Here is a 22,087-nt window from a genome sequence, read left to right as displayed (position 1 = left end):
TTTTAAAACAAAATATATTGAAATCCATATAATCTATTTAACAGCCAGATCCTGCATTCCCAGTCCTGTGTATTTTGTAGGAGCTGGTGATGGCTGGTTTTAGGTATTTATGAAGACATGTATTCCCACCATTCTTTTGCACAGTGCTGGGTTGTTTTCAAGTGTTTGAGTCCAGTGCCTTGCTGAAAGGAAGTCTAAAAATCAGAAGGCAAGACCTGACAAAGCCAACTGAGAATATGTGCAATTACTTTTTTTTTTTTTTTTTTTTTTTTTTTAAATAAAAAGTGTTGATGCTTGATATTGCTGTCTGTTCTTACCTTGATCTTCTCATAATTCTTTACAGAAATAGGCAAATGGCAACTTCTGGAGAGGACTTCATATTAAATGAGCCATCTATCCTACTATTTTATACCAAAAATTACTAGTTATATATTTCAAGCAGGGTATAAGGCTTAATCAGTTTAATCATCAAGACATAATATTAGGTCACTGGAGCATTCCATCAATAAGATATGGTGGCATAAAAGTGAAGATAACTTCATGACATTTTAAGAAGTCAGCTCTTCAGGTTTATGAACTTAGACCACTGTTGGCTTATTATTTTAATTTGGGGGAGGTCAGCTTGTAAACTGGGGTTGAAGCAACAGACACATTATTTTGAGACTGCTTTCCTCCTTCTTGCTTCATGAAAGAAATGAAACTTGTTAGCTGAGCAGAATAGATATTCAATTTCTAATTATTTTTCAGACCTTCAAGTGGCATTTCTTTCAGAGGTTTGCAGTGTTCCTTTAAAGACAGTGTTCGTGTTTCACTATTAGGATTTGTTTACTGTTTCGAACTGCTATGTGTCACGTGTGATTGGACTGGAGCTTATTATTATGCCGTTTAATCTTGTTATTGTATCAATTTTGAATTTATTTTAAGGTAAGAGACTGCCTCAGAAGCAAACTGTAGAAAATACTTACTTACATATGTCCAAGCAACAAGTTACTTTAAATAATGTGGTGTTCTCCTCCAGACTAACTCACGATGAAGGTCGTGATCTAACGATTTCTTTTTTTTTATTCCTGTTCTGCTTTTGAAAAGTACATACTACTTAAAAGCTTAGCTCTTAAAGTCTGAGACCATTATAAGCTTAAAGTAAACACTACAACAAGTATTTATTTACTAAGAAGACTTCGCTTTTAAGGATCCCCTGATAAAGTTTGTTTGAGGATCTGGTTCCAGTGACATACTGAGTAAGGTCCATGTCCGTGTATGTTAAAATAGAATATACAGTCCTTCATGCAGTTCTGTTCAAGCTTGAAAGCTAGCCTATGAGCATCTGTTATTAGAAGCCTGGTTTTATTTATAGTGAGAATTTGAACAAATTAAAGTATGTCCTGCAATTTCTTGACTCCTTGATTAAAGATAGAAACCACTGTGTTAGCTAAAGGGAGATATATTTTTCATTAATAGGATTTCTATTTATTTACTTAATGTATAAATTGGATATATTTTTCAATTCATACTACACTATAGCTGTTTGGTTTTTTTAAAGATATTTCAAACTAAAATCATAACAGCAGCTTTGGTGAAATAATTTTTTGAGTTAATATGCTTTGAATACTTCAATACATGATTGCTCTTGCGTTTCCCAGAAGTTCTTCATTTTAAAAGATGTCAACGTTAATTTATTTTCCAAAATATTTGTTACATAAGCCTTGCACAGTGTGGATCACTCATATATATATAGATAGATAGATAGAGAGAGAGAGAGAGAGAGATAGGGGGGAAAAAAGCTTTCTTTGAAAAGTACTTGGTGAGTACTCTTAGTCTCATGAAATTTTTGCTGGAACCACTGATACAGCTGTCTTTGGAACCTAAAAGAGTTTTTAAAAGTGACAATGTAGTATGTGTATTGATTAGAGTTTTGTAGTTGCAGATTTGAGAAGTATTCAAGTAAAATGAATATTTTCCATGCTTGAAAGTATTTCAGGCCAGGTTGGATGGGGTTCTTGAGCAACCTGGTCTAGTGGAAGGTGTCCCTGCCCATGGCGGGGGGGGGGTAGGTGTAGAACTAGCTGGTCTTTAAGCCAACCCAGGCCATTCTATGATTCTATGAATTTCCGTGGATATGAAATCATCTTTAGAGTTCCTTCTTTGTTGAATTTTTACTAAGAAATGAATTTATTTGTTTCTAATCCTTTTGTTTCTAAAAGGTCAATTGTTGGAATGACTATGTACAATCAAGCAACACAGGAGATAGCAAAGCCTTCAGAGCTGTTGACCAGTGTAAGAGCCTATATGACAGTCCTCCAGTCAATAGAAAACTATGTACAGATCGACATTACACGAGTGTTCAACAATGTTCTGCTTCAGCAAACCCAGCATTTAGATAGTCATGGTGAGCCAACCATTACCAGTCTGTACACAAATTGGTAAGTAATTATATGAATGCTTGTTACAAATTTTTTAGAGATTTTTTGTTACTGCTGTTTAATGAAAAATCTGGAATTGGAGAAGTGGAGTTATTTGCTAAGTTTCCAACATCACATGTTTACTTCTCTCTATACCTGTTAAAAGCAGTTTAAAGTTTGCCTGTTGGCAAACTTCTGACACTTTTTATAGGGACAAGATACAGAGTAAAATGCAGGCATCAGTTGAACTATGAAAATAAAGCTTCAGTCTATGAGCCTTGCTGTCCCTTGTCACACAACTATACTTCATCTATATAGAGTATCCATGAACATGTGCCTTTTCATCTAAAACTTTTCCCCTTTCTGATAAGGTATTTGGAAACTTTGCTACGGCAAGTCAGCAATGGTCACATAGCCTATTTCCCAGCCATGAAGGCATTTGTGAATTTGCCTACAGAAAATGAATTGACATTTAATGCTGAGGAATACTCTGACATATCAGGTAAACTTTGATATTTCTACTCAATATTTGTGAAGGACAGTTATTGTATTGCTTGAGTTACTGGAATAACAGTAACTCTCAGAGCAAATGTTACTGAAATAACAGCTAAGTCTTAGAGTTAACATTTGTTAGCCTTCAGTAGTATTTTAAGTACTTTTTATTCATGCTGCCTCTTGCCTCACTTTTCCTATTTTTGGTCAAAGTAGCGTTGCATTTAAGCTAAAGAAATGGGTATATTATGTGTTGGTGACTACTGCTTCAATTCTACTACCATACAAATTCTTGTCTTTAAAGTTACACTTAGGGATAAAATATTTTTGCACTTAAAACACCACGCTAGAGACATGATGGGCTGCAAATAAATGAAGACGGAATGTTTGAAGTATAACAGTTTCTTTTATTTCTCAGAAATGAGAGCCCTTTCTGAACTTCTGGGACCATATGGCATGAAGTTCTTAAGTGAAAGTCTGATGTGGCACATCTCTTCGCAGGTTGCTGAGCTTAAGGTAACCTTGGAAACTGGTGGGTGGGAAGGCAGTAGTTTTCTGGTTAAGCTTCCTTTAGCATATTTAATACCTATGTTTCTGCATGCCATCTTTTTAAAATAACTGCATCAAACCTATGAAGTTGAGAATTGTACTGTTCTTTTGTAATAAGTTTGCACAGCCAGTATGTGTGTATCCCACATTCTTTGACAGCTGAATGTTCAGGACTTTATGCAGACTGTTCATTTCTGTGTTAGATACCGTAAGTTAGAAGTCAAGTCTCTTTATCATCAGTGGGAAGAGAAATGTTTCTCAAGATTTCCAGGTGTTCGTGAAGCCCTTACCCAAGACTGTTGACTCTCCAAATGTTGCAGGAAAATCTCAAATCTATCTTAGTACTCTGTAAGGACTTATTTCTTAATGATGTGTGTATGCATCTATTGTTTAGTTTACATGGATGAAAGGCTTCAGGTCCTTTTTTCTTTGTTAGTTTTCCTCATTTTTACATATGTCTTTCCCTCTGGGTCAGCAGTAACAATTTATTATAAAAGTCTGTGTTCTGATAAATAAACCTCACATCTACAGCAACACAGACAAATAATAAAGTTGATGCAATGAAAAAATTTGGAAATGGGGACATGTCAAAGAAGTTAGTTTCATGTATATTCAAAACAGCAAACAGTGTCAGGGGAACCACTTGGTACCTGTGCAACTCTTTCTGGAAAGAGGTTTTAATAAATGTAATAATATATACTACTTTCTCCAAGTAGTCATACTATTAAAATATCACTAATTGACCTAGATTTTTTTTTTCATATGACTTGTTCTTTTAGTGTCATTTCCAAATTTAATTCCAAGTTGTTGTAACATCTCGTAATTTTCAGTTTATTTAACCACTGATTAAACTAAGGAATTTTTTGTAACTATTCATGCATGCTGTATTTTGTAACTATTCATGCATGCCTGAAAAAGTACATGAATACCTAAGAGATCTAAGGAAGTTCCTTTTTTTATTCAATAACAATTTATTGTCAGCATACCAGACCTTTAGAAGTGTGTGGTTTTAATATATCCTGTGTTACACTTTCAAGGATCTTGTTTTCTTTGTAAACACTTGAATTGCAGTGCTGCTGAAAGGCTGAGATGTATGATAAAAAGGTTTGAAGCCTTTTATTCACTCTCACAGCTTTAGAAGAGGGGTTGCTTATGCTTTCCAAGCTGGCTTAAGAGCATGCAGCAATCCTGACCTGAGTGCCCAGCCTGCCAGGGTAATTGATTCCTTATGCCTATTCCAATTCTTGAGTTAGAGCATAAGGCTTTCCAGGTGAGAATGGTGTGGTTTTAAAGTTAAATTCTGTAACTCCTTGCTATGCACAAAATGGCATCTGTCATGTTTCGAGTTAAGCACAAAGGCCTTCAGCAAGTGTTTGTTGCTGTACTGTTTGTGCACTTACTGACGGGTCATCGTATTTCCTCAAAATCAGCACAGTTTATACTGTAGATGTATTTTTTTAAAGCAACCTTAAATTGTGTCTGAAATCCATTGTTTTCTGATACTTCTGAGGGTAAGCAGAGCATAATGTAGATCCACATGTGCCTGACTACATATTGGGAGGAAAAAACAAAGTAATAAAATGTTCATCTCTTTGGCTGAGATAGTTGGCTTAGCAAGAGAGCACTGAGAAGCATCTGTGTTTGGGAGAAGAAAGCAGCAAAAGGAGAGCACAGGGAATTTATTACAAGTAGGGTTCAACATGCTTACTTTGCTTCCTGCAAAGTGGGACCAGGTGTCAGTTTTGTATCTGAAGTTTAAGACTGGGGCAAGAAGGGGAAGATTGCCTCATTTAAGTCACTATTTGAACTGTATTCCAGCCTACTCCTTTTAAATCTTAAATTGATATGCTGGTTATCCTTTGGAAAGTTGAAAACTTGACTGAGTAACAATGTGCATGGGCTATTGCCTTCAGACTTGCATTCTGGAGAGCTTTGAGGGATTTAAAGTAAAATGCCAAGTTCTGATACATCAGTTAGTTTAAAATGGTCCATTTCAGTGCAAACCAGTCTTGCTTTGGCTTTTCAGCATAGAAATACATCATGTGCATGCATATGTGCACTCTACTCATAGTCGTTGAACAGTTTGGGTTGGAAGTGTTGCCTATAATCAAAAGAGAAAAAACCCTTGCAAGAGTGTTAGAATAGTAAAGTGAAAAGCAGACCTTTATTGGAAGCTTACAGGTGTCCCAGTGGTGATGGGCACACTCACCACCGGATTTCTACAATTTTATAAGGTTAATTAATTAGGATATCTAACAGGTACATCCGGTAGGAGATTTGGTTGCCCCAGTAACCCACCTCTGGGTCAGCCCCTTGGAGTTGATCCAAGGGCTTCTTTGCCCCACTTCTTGTTATGACTTCTCAGATTCTGGTTGGAAAACAAAATGTTGTTCTTGTAGGCCCTCTTCCTGACAATAAGACTAAACAGTACTTTCAGGAATGTATTACAATGTTAGCTTATTTGTTCTAAAATCTAGGGGAAAAGGGTAGGAAAAGTACTGGATCTACAACCATGCATTAGCAATCTACAAAACTACAAATGTATGAAAAATATATAAAAAGCTTAGGTATCAGGAGAGAAGTGACCTTAAAGATTCTTGGTTAGTTTGCTGCATTTTCTATACTTCTTTCCTTGCTTTTCACTAAAAATGAGAAAGTAAGGACAGTAGGTGGATTATGGATAGACTTGATCTTATGGGAATAGTACGATCATGATACAGTGTAGTTGTTGGACAGATCTGCTTTGCACAGGCTACTTACTACAAAGTGGGAGTAAACACAGACCACCATTGATTTCATAGCAGCATTATAGATTGTATTGGTTTTTTCTCCTCCTGTGGTCACAGGAATATTTACTCTTAAAATTAATCTGCCTGCTTGCCAGATGCTATGTTTCGCCCTGTTCTCAGTGTGGGTTGAAGTGAAGTAAAATAAAACTATTAAAGCAGCTAGCAAAACTGTCAAAGGTTAGATCTTCGTGGATCCTTAGCAGTAGGTTCCTGCAGGTATGTCTCTTAGGTTTTATGATATATATATATAATCATGTTCCAAGCTTAGAGTAGCCTACATGTTTGATGAATATTAATTTTTCCTGCTGCTGCCTCTGGTAATTAAGATGGATTGGAATGTACCTACTTGAAAAATAAAACTATTGATAATCACTTTGGAAGACCAGCCCCAATCCAAAATATCTTGGTTTCTCCCTCCATCCTTCAGTTCTTTTTTACCTTGATATCATTTAGTATATTTATATTTATTAATATAAAATATTAATTGAAGTTTTCTTTAAATAGAAGGAAATACTTTCTTCAATGTTAGAAGAACATTAAGAGATCTACATTTTCTTAGCTGTTGATTGTCCTCTATCTAAGAGAGAATCACTTCTCCCTTTCTGAAATAGGATACTTAGCACTCAGACTGCAAAAATATTTTTATAAGAATAAACTACCTATTTTTTGCTTGAAGAGAGTTTAAAAATACAGCTTAGCACAGCTGAAGTTCCTCAGCTCACAGGAAATTTGGATCTGACATTTTAGAGATGTGATTATGCAATCTCTGTAATTTAAATTTAAACTGATACATATTTGGAGAATGATTTTGGGAAAGTTGTTACATTTACTCTAATGGTACAAGTTGCATGTATGAGAGCTGTTAAAAATTAGAAACAGACACATTTTCTTTCCTTTGCCCAAACTGACATGAAAACTACTGCACTTGAGTTTAACTGTTTCAGGCTATGGTGTTGGGACTTGAAGGTATGTCTTTGCTTTTATTTATATTATAGTGGAAGAAAATTTCAAGTAAACTGCATCAGGGCTTAATCTGACTTCCACTCTTGATTCCATTTTTCAATTTTACCAGCATTAAATTTCAGCATAATTAGTGAAAGCAGCAATCCAAAAGAATTGATTACTTTGTGAATTTACATTTTTATTGCAATATGTATACTTTTCTTCTAAACAGCTGAGTGGCACAGGGACCTATTGTCTGATTTTACTGAGTTACATTCCTTTGCTTTAAGATGTGGTACACATTGCTCAGTACAAAAATCGTGTTCTAAGAGGTATCTAATCCTCTGCTTTTTGATTCAGAACTTTTGTGTATAGTAGTGACTGATGATAATATTGATAGTCGTCCCATTAAGAACACATTAAGAACATCTGTATTCCATAGGGTTGGTTGCTTTTCTGCCAAGTTGAAATGTCCTAAATCAGGCATTTATCCAGTTAACATGCTGAAATCTATAGCTGACATGAATCCTTGCTTCTTTATAGAAACTTGTGGTGGAGAATGTTGAAGTTCTAACACAAATGAGGACCAGCTTTGACAAGCCAGACCAGATGGCAGCACTCTTTAAAAGATTATCATGTGAGTAACTAACAAGATCCTACTAAAGATACAGTTATTTTTTATATCTGCCTTTGTAAAGAAAATGAGAAAAATTAATTTCTCTGTATTGAGTATCCATAAGCAGCAAAATGTATGTGAGCTCATGTAAACTGATGGATCATTTTAAACTTTTCCGGTCTTCTCATGTACAAAGTGAGATTTCAGTGTTATGTAGTGCACAGGCAGTATATTAGTGGTGAGTCTTAAGCATCATTTCAGGGATGATAATACGTAGCTGTAGCAGCAGTAATCTGGAAGCCTGGTACATAGCTGTAGAATGTGAAACAAAAAATAATTACAATAAAGAGACATTTTTGGACTCAGGAAAGCACAGAACCAGCGCTAGCATCCAGTACTGTATACTAGGTTTCATTCCAGGAAGTGGTAACTGTGATAGTCTTCTACTGAAAATCCCATTGTGGATTCAGCTATAAAAACCTGCTTTAGCACTGGTTATTTTGGCTCTTCTAAGGAATGCCATTGTTTCAGTACCTTGCTGTTTTCAATATTTTGTTAAATACTTTGTTTCTCTTATTTGAAGAATTGAGCTTCAACAATCACATTGACAATAAACATCGGCACTTTGTTCATTGTTCTCTTTTCAGCTGTTGACAGTGTTTTGAAGAGAATGACAATTATTGGTGTTATCTTGTCTTTTCGGTCATTGGCACAGGAAGCTCTTAGAGATGTAAGAAAGAACTGAATATGTTCTGAATCATTTTCATTGTATTTAACTAAATGGAATGATAGAATATTTAAAGCGTCACTGTTCAGGAATGCTACCTCTTAAAAGGTTGACAACATGTGGGTGAAATGGCAATACTCAGTTGTAACTGAACTTCAGATTGCAACTTGGGGTGAGGGAATCTATTTTTTGAGTACTATTCAGGGAACTGTTATATTAAAACATCAAATTTTGTTTAGATCATGTTTTCTGTGTTTACTCATTTTAAAGGCTTTTATTTCACTTCTTTATTGAAAACATTTACTAGGTTTTAATGTCTTAAATCTACAAAGCAATACAAATGCGTAAAATAAAAACCCATTTAAATAAAAAATAAGCCCAGTAAAGTAATGGTAGTGTCTAACTGATGATTAACATGGGAAGTAATTTTTCTCATTTTGTATGTGTTTGTGTCTCTTAGGTCTTATCCTACCACATTCCTTTCCTTGTAAGTTCCATTGAGGACTTCAAAGATCACATTCCAAGAGAGACTGACATGAAGGTAATGTTTGACTGAAGGGGTGATAGTGTCGTTTTGGAGTTTACCAAAAATATGTAAGCAGCAAGGCTTTCATGCTTAGTGTTGAACATCCAGACAAAAAGAACGCCTTTTTTTTTTTTTTCCCCCCCTTAAGAGCTTAGTAATTGTGGATCTGCAGCCTCCTAATGTTCTGGGGAAAAAAATCTCAACCAACTGCTAGGATAAGCACAAATCTCTATATGCCTGTGATCACATTTAAGAACTTTCATAGACTTAAGAACAAGATTTATCAAGTGTTAAAACATGACAAGCAGAAGAATGCTGAGCTGCTTCATGCTGTGAGCAGTACAACTGGTAAAACTAAATATTTCAAGGACTCTCTGTATGTGGTTGGAGCTCTGTGCATGTAATAGCGACAAGTCTGATTTTGACCTTAAATTGAAAATTTTTGTGAACCCACTGTATGAAATGCTTGAGAAAAAAAAGTTAGCAGCTTAAGTAAGGTTCTGAATGACAGTATGTTTCCATCCAAAAACCCTTGTTGGCACATCACATGGCTTCTGAACACATATGCACAGTAGCTGACGTCTAGCAGGGTTTTAATTTCTTATTGCAACTTGGAGTCTGTGAAGGATTTCAGCTGCTTAATGGTATTGCAGCAGTTTGATTTGTAGAGAATGTGCAGTGGGATATACAATGTACATCTATTAAAAAAAAATAGAACCCTAAGGTATATTACCATGTCCCTCAGCCGTAGGGAGGAGAAGATCCAGCAGACAGGAATTGTGCAGCAAGATTGATTTATTTAATTATTTTACAAACTCTTTTATAGACTTTTTTCTTCATAATCTAATTGGACAAAGGATCAGCCACCCCTTGGGGGTGATTGGCCAAAATCCTAAAACATCCATTGTCAAAATATTTTTCTACTGTACTATAAACAAGACTTTTCAAGGCTGCAGGTATTTGGTTGTTTACATAACGCTGCTACCTCTTCTGTGAGAGAGAAAAGTCTCTTATGGGCTTAGAAAATAGCAAGAAAATCCTTGCTAGCAGCATTTTTGTATCCACATACATCTCTTTAACTTTTCCAGAAACAACTTCTAGAAATCTGCTCTTGAGCTAAGTATGGTTTTTAAGGGCCAGAATATGTTGTTGTTGTCCCTGAACTTGAAGTTCACATTTTGCTGTTAGCTCTTGAGGAAAGTAACTAAGTGCTGTGTGTATGAAAATTCATCAAATAAGAAACATCCTCCTCCTTTTAAAAGTTCAGAGTCTATCATTGTGAGCTTCATGATTTCAGAAAACGCAGTTCAGTAGTTATATTCTGGATCATTTTCAGTTAAAATTATTGAAATTTTACATGTATACTATTTCATTCCAAAATATAATCACATGCTCTTTGAAACTTGCAATGCTGATAAACCAGTCGTGAATGTCTGATGTTGTTCTGCCAATTGATGGGGCAATTTAAAGAACACAGACACCAATGGAAAGAATGGTCTTATTTTACTATGAATATAAAGGCAACACAGAAGTAAAATGATACATTCAATAAAACTATGCACTCGGCTTTAGCAACAAGCAAAAATAAGCAAGGTAATGTACCTAATTATTGCAATACGAGAGAAAGGATAGTGATTGAGAAAGATACATCACCAATTGCCTAAATACTTTACCATCACCCAGAGTCCACAGTCTGTGGAGCTGAGGAGCTGAGGAGCCCTGTTTCGCAGCGAGGACCTGGTGAACTCTTCCCAGCAGCTGGGAAAATCCTATGCGGTGCCTCCATCCGTAGGTGAGGTCTCCAAATTCGCCCCAAAAGTTAGTGCAGCTTTTATAGGCCCAAATCAGCAAGTCAAAGTGACTTGATGATATTTTTAGCACAAAAACTCCTGGATCTGATGGCACACGTCCCAGCCAGCAGGGGCCACGGTTTGGCCAGAGCCCAAGCCTCAGCTGGGAGGGTTTTCCCCTAAAATACCCTACAAACGAGCCTCTATTCATGTCAGTTGGGAAAGTTTCTTAAAATGATACATTTCTTGCAGATAACTAGACAAGGTTATACAGAGCTAGCATGTGCATCTTTGTCATCTATTTTTAGCTAAATAATACTGATGGTGTTCACACAGTGCCCAGGATTTATTTTGTAAGTCAGCTCTGGCCGAGGCCTGCTACTCAGGCCTCAGCACATTAGATGTCCCAGAAAATACTGAAATTCATACCACAACAGAGGAATTCTGTGGAAATGCTATGGAAAATTAACTTCAAATGTACAAGCTCATGATAAAAATTATATCAAAATGATGCAAGTTGCCTTTGTACCTCTCAAGAAAAGCCTTTCTAAAATTCCTAATGTAGTTGTGGAGAAAATGATTGATCTCCAGAGCATCATGTTCAATACATTATTGAACTTGAGGAATCAGCATCCGGAAGAGATGAGATGGGAAGTTCAGTGCTTACTTTGCTTGATCTTTTCAGAAAGCATCTTTCACCTACTGGTATCAAGGAAGTGCTAAAAAGTAGGATGGGATAAAGGCTGCAACAGTAATCATTGAAGACAGTATTTTACCCTTAACATTTTTAAGCTGATGGTAACAGATCATTTGATTGAAACAGTTTAGTGGACCTCCAAAGACATTACTGAATTCATTCGTAGCAGCAGATGTGAGAAAGTGTGGTAACTGCTGCTTCTTTTCTGGAAGTCAGCAGAGTAATTTACAGTCACTGGAATAATTGCATGGAAGAAGAAATGCTATCTACTGCAAAATAAAACCCTGCTGAGGGCTGCTGTCTGGCTCTTGCCACATGGCATTACCTAGTTGCCTTCTGCTTCACATAATATTTGGCTGTTGGCCTTCTCTGTCTCTGCTGTAGTTCTGCTGTGATTCTTAAATATACCTATTTTGTGCATTGGTGTGTGGTTTTTTTAGTTATAAGTGTCTGAGATAAATTCTAACTGCTGTGGGTGTACTCCACCATGCTGGTGTACACATGATACCAACCATAGATGTCGTGTCTTATGGTGTGACGTGATGCCATGTAGACTTGTTGGAGAGTTCACAGCTTGTCTGGATAATGTTGGAGGACTGTGCATGGACGAGCCAGACCTGGGTAATCTTGTCCATAGTGCCTGTTGAGAGTACTGGAAACTCTTGACATGTACTCTCCCACAACTCTCTGCCAGAGCTTTGTCTTGGAAACATCTTGTTGGAAGGGCCAGAACTGTTCTTAGAGCCTGCTAACAATTAAGCCCTGTGGACAATTAGCAGCTCGTTGTGTGAGCTTTCTCTTGGCCCAGCTGAGCAACTGTAGGTAACAGTGTCTTCTTTTGGGACAATAAGGCAACTTTTTTTTTTTTTTTTTTTTTTTTTTTTTTTTTTTTGAAAAGCACATCAAGATCTTTATAAGGTTTAGTACAGTGGATTGGAACAGTTGCCCAATTGGGCATATTTTAGGACATAATAACAGTAATTTCTTATGTACTGAATTTACCAAGCAAAGTATAAATAGTCTTAAAGCTGTTGATGAAATGAATACTTGTTATGAAATGTTACTTTTATTTTACTATTCCCAAAACTTATGATTTGGGGTGACAGTCAAAATGGGATTTTGTTCTCCTTTTATTTGGATATTTTTAATATTAAATTCTTGAGCTGTCTATACAGGCTTTTAGAAACAGGCTTACATTTGTTCCACTGTACATGTACTGACAGGACAAGGGGGAATGGCTTTAAGATGACAGAGAGTAGTTTAAGATTAGATATTAGGAAAAAAATCGTGACTGTGAGGGTGGTGAGGCCCTGGCAAAGGCTGCACAGAGAAGCTGTGGCTGCCTCATCCCTGAAGTGTTCAAGGCCAGGTTGGATGGGGCTTGGAGCAACGTGGGATAGTGGAAGGTGTCCCTGCCCATGGCAGGGGGTGGAATGGGATGGGCTTTAAGGTTCCTTCTAACGCAAACCATTCTGAGATTCTATGATTCTTTTGAGCCTGTTGGCTGTAAAGCATGCCCTGTAATTCTTTTCATGTAGGACTCTACAAACAGCATTGTATGCTTTTCATACCAAAGCTTGCCCTCAGGTGGCTGGGCTGGAGCACACAGGGATAGTCTGCACAGTATTCACTACATGGAACTGCTCAACTGTACATGAAAATTTATGGGAAAAGTGTAATGCTTCTCGAATACTAATGTCAGTAAGACATCACTAGTGTTTCCTGTATTCACTTGTATTTGGTGTAGACCTGCTTTTGCAGAGAGTCGTCTGAACTGTGGTTTCAGAAACTTTGTTGAAATAGTAAATGGAAAGAGAAAACAACAGTGTTGAATGCTTGTTAATGGTAACAAAACAGACATCCTGGGATGGGCTGGGAAATGGAATACATTTTAAGATGTTCTTAGTTCCTCAAAGTGCTGTGGCCACTTAAACTGTAATTTTTGGGGCCTGGAGTCAATGAACTCTGAATCTGTGTAACATTTGCATCTTGTAAGATTTCTGCATTACTCTCTTTCACCAGATTGTGACTTTTGGCTCTTGGTTAAAAATGCTGTATTTCTAGATGTTAGCTGATACTTTAGATGTGGTAGAGAAAATACGTTAGTTTCTTTTGAACATTAAAGAAAGATGTAGAAACAGCTAATTGGAAGTCAGGGTGTTGCTTTGGAGGTAATGTAGGAAAGTATATGAGTTTTGTTTGACTTGACACAACAAAATTACCATCTGGAGCCCGAAGTACAGACGCAGCTGTTCATTGGAGGTTAGAAGCAAACAAAACCTGCAGTCTCTGTCTAATGTTTGCCAAATCTCTGAAATTCCTTAGTGCCTCAAACTCATTTTAAACATGACCCCAAAAACTGTGCTTCATCATCTTTACATGGAAGTATTCAGTGTTGTCTTTCTTCTGGTCCTCAGGTGGCAATGAATGTATATGAACTATCATCAGCTGCTGGACTGCCTTGTGAGATTGATCCTGCCTTGGTCGTAGCACTGTCTTCCCAAAAATCAGGTAAGACATTCCAGTTTCAAAATATAAATGTTAAAAAAAGAGTAGAAGTGTTTAAAGTGCTGGGAGGAAACTTGTGTGTCTTGACTCCTTTGTATTCCTTCAATAAACTTCATAAATGGCACAAGAGGATGAATTACTTGTGCCTGCTGTTTATTGGTGTTAGCTTGAGAATCTTTTCAAATATGTATGAACGGACATGCTGACCTAGAAAACGGTAACAGGTAGATGTTGAAGGAATTTAATGGTGACCACTGCTGTAATTTAAGAACAGTGACAATACGAGTGTCTTGTGAACAACTTGATCCGTTCTGTTGCACAGATGTGTGATGAATCTGTCACCTAAGTAAGCATTAAGAGCTAAATGCAGCTCATGAATTTCACAATATTTTGTTACCAGTGTGTCCTACAATTGTTAACTTGAAGTTTACAAGGGAAAACATAGTAAAATAAACGTTAGAGAATTAGCATATATCATGCTTCCTCTCCATTGCTTTAAGGCACTGCTGTCTAAGCTTTTCAGTTTTGTTTACTCTGGCATGTTCAAAGACATGAATGACTCCTAAGTGTTTTTTGATGGTCTTCAGCTTTTTTTCCTATCTTCCTTACTGAGCATTCCATTACTTTTTTCCCCCTCTGTGCGTCATGGATAGTTAATGTTAGAATTAGACCATGAATATTTTAAATGCTACCTAAGTTGTTTTTTCTTGCTTCAATAGTAGTTATTTTGAGAGGGGAAAATACAGAAGGGCATTTCAATATTTGAATTTAAGTCCCAAGCACAATTTCTTTGTGCACTTAAAAAAAAGCAACCCAAAGTGCATTTGTTCTGTCTACATTATATGTATAGTATACAGAAGTATATCTTTGTAAGGTATCTGATATCTGAAATGGCATTTTAAATAGATTATTTTCATTGTGGTACTATGAAATGTTTAAGCTAGGTAAACAAGACAGAATTTCTGTATATTCTCATAATGGTTTATGATCTTGTATTTTGATTGTTAGCTTTGGATTTTGAAATATTTTGCTTTTATTCAGTTTTCATAGAGAGAAATTCTGTATGTCACCAACTGTTGCCTTTTTTGTCAACTAATCTTAGGCTAATGTGTGATGATGCTGCTATTTTTGTAGGCACAAGGTTTTACTGTGAATTGACATGAGTACACCATCACCTTCTGCTCACTTGCCAAAGGGAGAGTGCAAGAGAAGCTCTTCTTACCTTAGAGCAATAACTGGATTTATATACCAGCATGAAAGGTTTACTAGTCTGCTCAGCATATTAAAGACTTAGTAACTAAATCATTAGAAGTAATAGCATGGCAGCAGCTCCTTTTTATTCTCCTAGATAACAGACTGGACATTTTGCAGCCCTACTCTGTGTCTTTAGGCAAGACTGAAATTAATATTCCTCCTTTCACAATAAAGACACTGACTTTGTTGGATTTTGCTTTATATTTCAATTTGGTCAAACATTTTACATTCTAATCTACCTGCAACTAAAAGGAAATATTTCAAGATTACTTCTGTAATTAAAGAACTTTATTATTTTTGTTTTTAGAAAACATTAGTCCAGAAGAAGAATATAAAATTGCTTGCCTTCTAATGGTCTTCGTGGCTGTCTCCTTGCCAACTTTGGCTAGTAATGTGATGTCTCAGTATAGCCCCGCCATCGAAGGTAATGTAGTCACCTCAGTATTTGCTGGGAATGCTGTCTTCACAATAGTTCTTGTAGTGTCTTGAATACATTCACCTTTAATATTTAATTACATTTTATAGTGAGCAGATTTAAAAATTAGCCTTAATTCAGGCAAGTTCTTCTGAAAGTACTGTAAAAAGCATTTACTTAACTCTTATCTGAGAGAACTTTCTATGAAAAATTAGTTTGGTACTTGCAATTTTCAGAAAAGTTCAGACACTGCAGGGGGCAGTCTTGTCCTAACGTACGTGTTGGAGCACACGTTCTGCATTAATTAGTGTGACACTTATTATCTAATATAATATATTCTCGTAAGTATTAATATTTTAGTAATCTTTACATTGGCCTTGGGCCAGTCATACAAGGTGTCTTTATTTAATATGTTGTTCATATTGGCAAGCATAGAGTTTTGAAAACAAAATCCGGAAGGTGTAAGTGGTGAACAGAATTCTTTCCTACACAATAGTTCAACTTCCTTATTTTAAAAAAATAATCTTTGCCTCAATAAAATTCTTTGCAGGTAATCCACAGAAGTTTTCTTTCTCTTTTTAAGTTGAAAAAAGACAGTGCTGTTCCAATACATACAAAAGTCACCTTTTGGCTGTTGAAGCTATTTCCTTTGTAATGTATAACATGACTCACATAAAAGACCATGTTTATACTGCTTCCATTCAGTGGGATGCATGTTTTCTCTAACTAGTTTTTAAAGTTGCATTATTTTTAATCTGCTCAAAATTGTAACACACAAATTAAGTGTAAACTGGCTTTTGAAAATTTTAAGTACCAGGAAAATACCAAAAATTTTGAAAGCTTTATGTATCACTCAATGTAGTATGCAAATCACGTTTTTTAGAGACCCAGGACTGTTGTTTTACATGGGATTAATCAGTCTTTTCTTCAGTTTTGAATGATTAGGGATCTGTTTACTCTAGTTTCATTTTAAAACAGATAGTGTAGACTTCTCCAGTTGTGAAAAATGTTATATAAATCTGATGTATGAGTAGAACTTGAATATTGATTTGAAAAGTTAAGAATTTTCAAGGTAAAAGCTTTTTCTCATGAATGGGGATAACAATCTGTAACTTACAGAGTTGTTTCCTGTTATTTGTGCTCTCGTAGTATTTCTATTGCTCTTTGCAAGCTTTTTCCAAGTGATGATGCTTGAATAAAAATCTTGGAATATAGGCAAGAGCAGGGAATATCTAATGTGATTGGTGAGGGGCACGGGTAGAAACTTCCTTGTTTGACGACAGTCAGGTTGACTGTCTTTACTCAGTCCAAATGAACTTGTTTATGTGTATGTAAGATCACATCTCTTAAAAATTACCTAGTTACAGTTTTGTAGAAGAAATCCTCTGGAAGCACTTCCTGCTACCATTTTCTCCTTCAAAGGATCTTACCATCTGTAGAGTCTCAAAATCTGTATGGCTTGCCAGGGGGGCAGTACTGAAAGTTTTACTGGTGATCATATTTTCACATTTACCCCTCTTCAGATTAATTGCTAAGAATATGTCAGGCTAGCTAGAGGTTCTCCAGCAGGTTAGAGCTCAGGTGGGTTTGCCTTCCTCAAACTTCGTCTCTTCCTGAGACCCTCTTAGTCATTGTTTTTAGCAGGCTGAAACAACAGATAATTATTTTCTGCCTGTTTTATATCATGTAGCTTAAATGTTCCAGTTTATGTCGTTTCATTTACATTAAATAACTCTTCTGATGAAGTCAGGCAAAGCCTTGTTTCAAAGTGAGTCCTTAAAGTACGGTTAATAGATGACATGAAACTGTGACTGGAGAGAAGTTACATCTTGAGCTCAAATAAGCCCATATTGGGAATTGCTACTGGTTCTGTGAGACATGGCCTATGTATTACATAATTCTTTACTGAGTGGGCTCTTTTATTGAGAGAAAATCTAGCAAAAGGTATACATAAAATATGTTTGCTCCTCAAAAATAACTGAACAAACAGAATAGACCTTGTCATTCCTGCCTTCCTTGCATAATACTACTTTTTCTTGTGTTCTGCCCTTATTGTAGAACATCTGGCTTGAAACACTTAATATAAATGGTATTTCCAGAATGCGAACTTAATAAATTCTGCTTTATGAAGTAAATTCCCTAGACAAATCCTGAATTAATCCATCAACAAGTCACAGATTTTAAGGAGTTTCAGCTTTCTAGTCTGGCAAGACATATCTCCCAAATACAGACAGTGCTTGGACAGCTGTAGCAATGTCTGCATTCCCTCTGCCTACTTCAAGATCAAGTCTGTTTCTTACACTAGTTCCAGATCAAAGTCTAACAGACCTTTACTTTTGTTTCCAGTACAGAATCTGAACTGCTAGTCAAATACCAGGCTAGAGGTCTAATTTGTCAACTAGAGGATAGAATAGAACCTGCAAGTCTGCAAGAGCCATAGTTCTTTTCTAAATACTTGAAAGCGGTTGGAAGACAGCAGTTCCTTTGCTGAATTCCCTTGTTGATGCTTTTTCTACAGCCTGAGACATAAAAATGAAGTCACTTGAATAAAACGAGCCTCTTCAGAGACAAATTCAAATTTGAATCAGAATTAAGCAGAACAGATTTTCTTGACTGATATTTATGTAAAAATAGGAGACAAAGTTGGAGTATCAAATCTGGGGGCCCTGCTGATGGAGATCCACAGGGATCTTCACTAGGACCTACTAGTCAGCATATTCACAGACCACCTGGATGGGGGGTCTGAAGAGTGAGGTGAGAAAATTTATATATCATGCGAAGTTGTTGAGGGTATTAGAGGAGTGAAGAGCTGCAGAGAGGTATGATACTGAGTAAACTGGGAAAAAAATGACAGCTAAAATTAATTTTAAGTAACAACAGGGATATGCATGGAGAAAAAAAGGATTTTTCTCATGTGGAGTGATGGGGTCCAGCTGACCTCACTATTCAAGCATGAACTTGGAGTTATGATAAATGGCTGAATGAAAAGATGAGCTCAGTTCTCAACAATGGTCAAAAAATAAGTTAAGAATCAGCGTGTTTGCATACTTGAGTACTTGTTAACTCCTTCAAAGACCTTTTCATGTGCTCACACTTGCCCAAGATACTTGCCCAAATGTATATTAATTTTGTTGTAAAGTGGTATATTTAACTTAGTTTGCCTGGAAGAAATATCAGGCTTACTGAGGAGCAGTTCTCCCTTTGAAAACTGGTGTCATTTAACCACCTTCTAGGGCTCTGAAGCCTGGGTGAATTTTGGGCAAGATGTTACATATGAAAATCAGAAATGGAACACCTTTGTTCTTGAGCAGCTCTAGATCTCTTTGAGGATTACTGTGTAAGCATGAGATGTTCATTTAGACAGAGGGAAAGAAATGGTCAATTGACTTGTGAAAATCTAGTCTTTTTGGCCTAGTCAAGTGTTAACACTCTGAAGTTTTGTAGACTATATATATCCCATTATCCAATATATCCATTATTTCTAAAAGTATCTTTCTCAGGTTGTTGTGATCATTAGGATTTGGAAGGGACATCTGTACTTCTGGTGGCTTTCCTGATAGCAAGTTCAGTGTGGAAGAGTACCTTACTCCCATTGTGTAAGATACTAAAAGTTGTTCTTTCATTGTCACAAGTGTCTTTAATCTTTGGTGATATTTTCCAAAGAATACTGTCTTTTCCAACATGGTGCTGAGGTGATTTGAGTATGTTTTTGTTTAGGGCATTGCAACAACATTCATTGCTTGGCAAAAGCTATCAATCAGATTGCTGCGGCTTTATTTACCATCCACAAGGGAAGCATTGAAGACCGTCTTAAAGAATTTTTGGCTGTATGTATAACTTTATTGCTACTTTTTAAGATGTAGTGTTGATTCGGGATGCAATGCAATTGATTTCATAGAAATCTGCTTTTGATGCACAAGAGAGAAGCGTATTTTCTATATGCTTCTATATACAAGTCCAGACATAGATTAAACTTTGCAGTAGTTCTTTATAGACACTTTTGTGGGAGGTTGGAAAGTTAGAGGAGTAAATTGGTGCAAGTGTCATAACTTTTTTCAGTATAATCTCTAGTATTTTAGCACATACCATTTCTCATGTTGTGTGGTCTGTGACTGGAATAAAAAAAATTGCAGTGCATATAAAATCAAAATTCTGTCTAGCTGACTTTTTCCCATGATGTGGTGGATACTTTAGCTAGTTACTTTCTTTGAAAAAGTAAAATAAACTTCAGAGTGGCTTTTGTGTTGTTACCTTTTGACATGCCTGCCCTTCTTAAACAGCCAGGTAGCAGCATGTTACAGGGCTAGTTGGGAAGATGAAATTTTTTATGCCTCAGAGGAGATTGATGATGAAAGCTACTTGTAATCTTTAGTGATGCTTAGAAAAAAAATCAGAAGTCTTTAGGTCATGATGATGTGTTTTAAGTACATTTTGGTGTGCTGCTTGCGTAGAAATAAAATTTTTTAAATGGCTCTTAATTAGCCAGTACTTGAAGGAAACTAAAGGCTAAAACAGCAGCATCACTTTAATTTTTAAAAATTACTGTTGATTTTGAGTGAATTTTGATTTTTCTGTTTGGCATTAAAATGTGTGGAGAAAAAGCCCCTCCCTCTTTATTTTAGGTAACTTTGTGTGACTAGAAGTTCACATAAACAATTTTTCTTTTTTTTTTTTTTTCCTTAAAAGAATCTTTCACTTGTGGAAATTCATTGCATTTTGTAAAACAGAAAAAACCCTATGGCCATTGACCTTGTCTAATGCAACTGTTGGCTGTAAAACATGAAAGAGAAATGGTTGTATCAAGTTGCATACATTTGACAAGTGAAGGAAACCAGTATAGTTTCATATGATAAAAACACTTTTGGTATGAGGTTTGCATTCTTTCAGTGTTACAGACTGCTTTCCAACCACTGCTTTTACTGCACAGACTATGACTTGATGGTTCAGATATTTTGTTAATCTTTCTATTTTAACACTTACTGTTAGTCTGAAAGAAAAACATTTCTCTTGAGAAAAAAATTGCTGCTGAAGATGATCTGCTTTCCTGTCCAAGCTAATTAAATATGAAAGGAACTTAGGAGGTTCTTTAATGCTGATGAGTGTGTACTATGTATCTTTTGAAGTATGCATATTGATTTCATATTAAAAATTGATTCATGACCGTTTTTTCAAGAGGAGTGTTGAGTTAGATTTTTGAAGTTAGTATTTTAATTTAAAATCCTTTTCTGGTAAACATGGTTTAGGCATGTTGCCATTGCTTGATGTGAGGGCCTAAATGATGATTGTACATCTGAAAGTTGGAAGGGGTTTTTTTTCAAATTTCTGTTAGGCATGAAAACACGGTGTATCAAGACATCTACAAATTAAGCATTTTACTGTATTCTGTGATCCTGAGCTTGTAAATACCTAAGTGCATCTTAGAAGTTTCTAGGGTTGCTTATGGTGATGCCTTTTTCAACCTAGAAATGAAACAACATACTCGAGATAATATTAGTATGGGAGGTAATATAAAAGTGGATCTTTATTGGAGCCCCAGGGACAGTTATGGAAGAATGTCCACAAAAGCCCACCCACATGGGGTGAATACAGTTATTATAAGTTTAGCAAATTAGCATGATTGACAAAAAGCACCAATTAAGAGGACAAGTGATGATGCAATTCCCCTCCCCACCTTCCCCCCCCGTCAGGCCCCTTCTCCAGAGTCCCCCCCCCCTTGGTACTAGCTGTACTTTGTTTATAAAAATGTATCTCGAAGAGTTGTTCTCAACCTTGGTAGCCAGGAAGAATCACGATAGCACAGGGGCCTTGTACCCCCTGGGGCTTGGAGCTCTGGAATATGTGTTGGCTTTCTGCCTAGGGAAAAGGCATGGAAAAGTACTGGGAAAACTAGGCACTAATACAATGGGCTAAAGAGCTCCAAATGTATGTATAAAAATACAGAGAATACATAGAAGAAAACCAGACAAAAATCAATAGGCATAATTTCCTCCCTTTTTAGAGACTAACAAGACTTTACCTTGTCTAGTCTCTACTCCATATTTAATCACACCACCGGTTTACACAACCGTCTATCATACAGATGCCAGCTGTAACTACAGCTACTATGAATATTTTTTATCCAGGCACGGTTTGGTAACCATGAAGTGAGTGTGTACGGAAGGTATATTGATAAAATATTTTTAATTTGCAGTTCGGATGACATTTCTTCAATTAAAAACATAGCTTAGGAAGTAAAACTTCTTCTGTTACAAAATGGGTAAAATTTCAAATGATAAAAATTTCAATCACTTTAAACCTTACAAAAATGCAGTAAGTTGAAATGTATATTGGGAAGGACAGAGAAGTGAGATCTTGATCCCCTGGGAGTTCTGTCACTGATTTCA

At 36.3% G+C, this 22,087-nt stretch overlaps 1 protein-coding gene across 5 annotated transcripts in view; it reads left to right on the top strand.

Moving 5' to 3' along the window:
* The window catches only part of NCKAP1 (NCK associated protein 1), a 61,668-nt gene that overhangs the window by 37,452 nt on the left and 2,129 nt on the right, over positions 1–22,087 (top strand). For all 5 annotated transcript variants that reach the window (XM_042021446.1, XM_042021444.1, XM_042021443.1 and 2 more), the window contains 9 exons: positions 2,202–2,420; positions 2,771–2,901; positions 3,310–3,407; positions 7,715–7,808; positions 8,435–8,517; positions 8,975–9,055; positions 13,945–14,038; positions 15,597–15,713; positions 19,422–19,531. In XM_042021446.1, the coding sequence (XP_041877380.1) occupies positions 2,202–2,420; positions 2,771–2,901; positions 3,310–3,407; positions 7,715–7,808; positions 8,435–8,517; positions 8,975–9,055; positions 13,945–14,038; positions 15,597–15,713; positions 19,422–19,531 (1,027 nt within the window). The remainder of the gene's footprint in view (positions 1–2,201; positions 2,421–2,770; positions 2,902–3,309; positions 3,408–7,714; positions 7,809–8,434; positions 8,518–8,974; positions 9,056–13,944; positions 14,039–15,596; positions 15,714–19,421; positions 19,532–22,087) is intronic.

This window comes from Corvus kubaryi, unplaced genomic scaffold, assembly GCF_017639235.1.
Source record: "Corvus kubaryi isolate FWS band 111438036 unplaced genomic scaffold, C.kubaryi_AGA036_p1.0 37142, whole genome shotgun sequence".
Lineage (NCBI taxonomy): Eukaryota > Metazoa > Chordata > Aves > Passeriformes > Corvidae > Corvus > Corvus kubaryi.
Note: the sequence above shows the minus strand (reverse complement) of the source record. Positions and strands in the feature narration are given on the sequence as shown.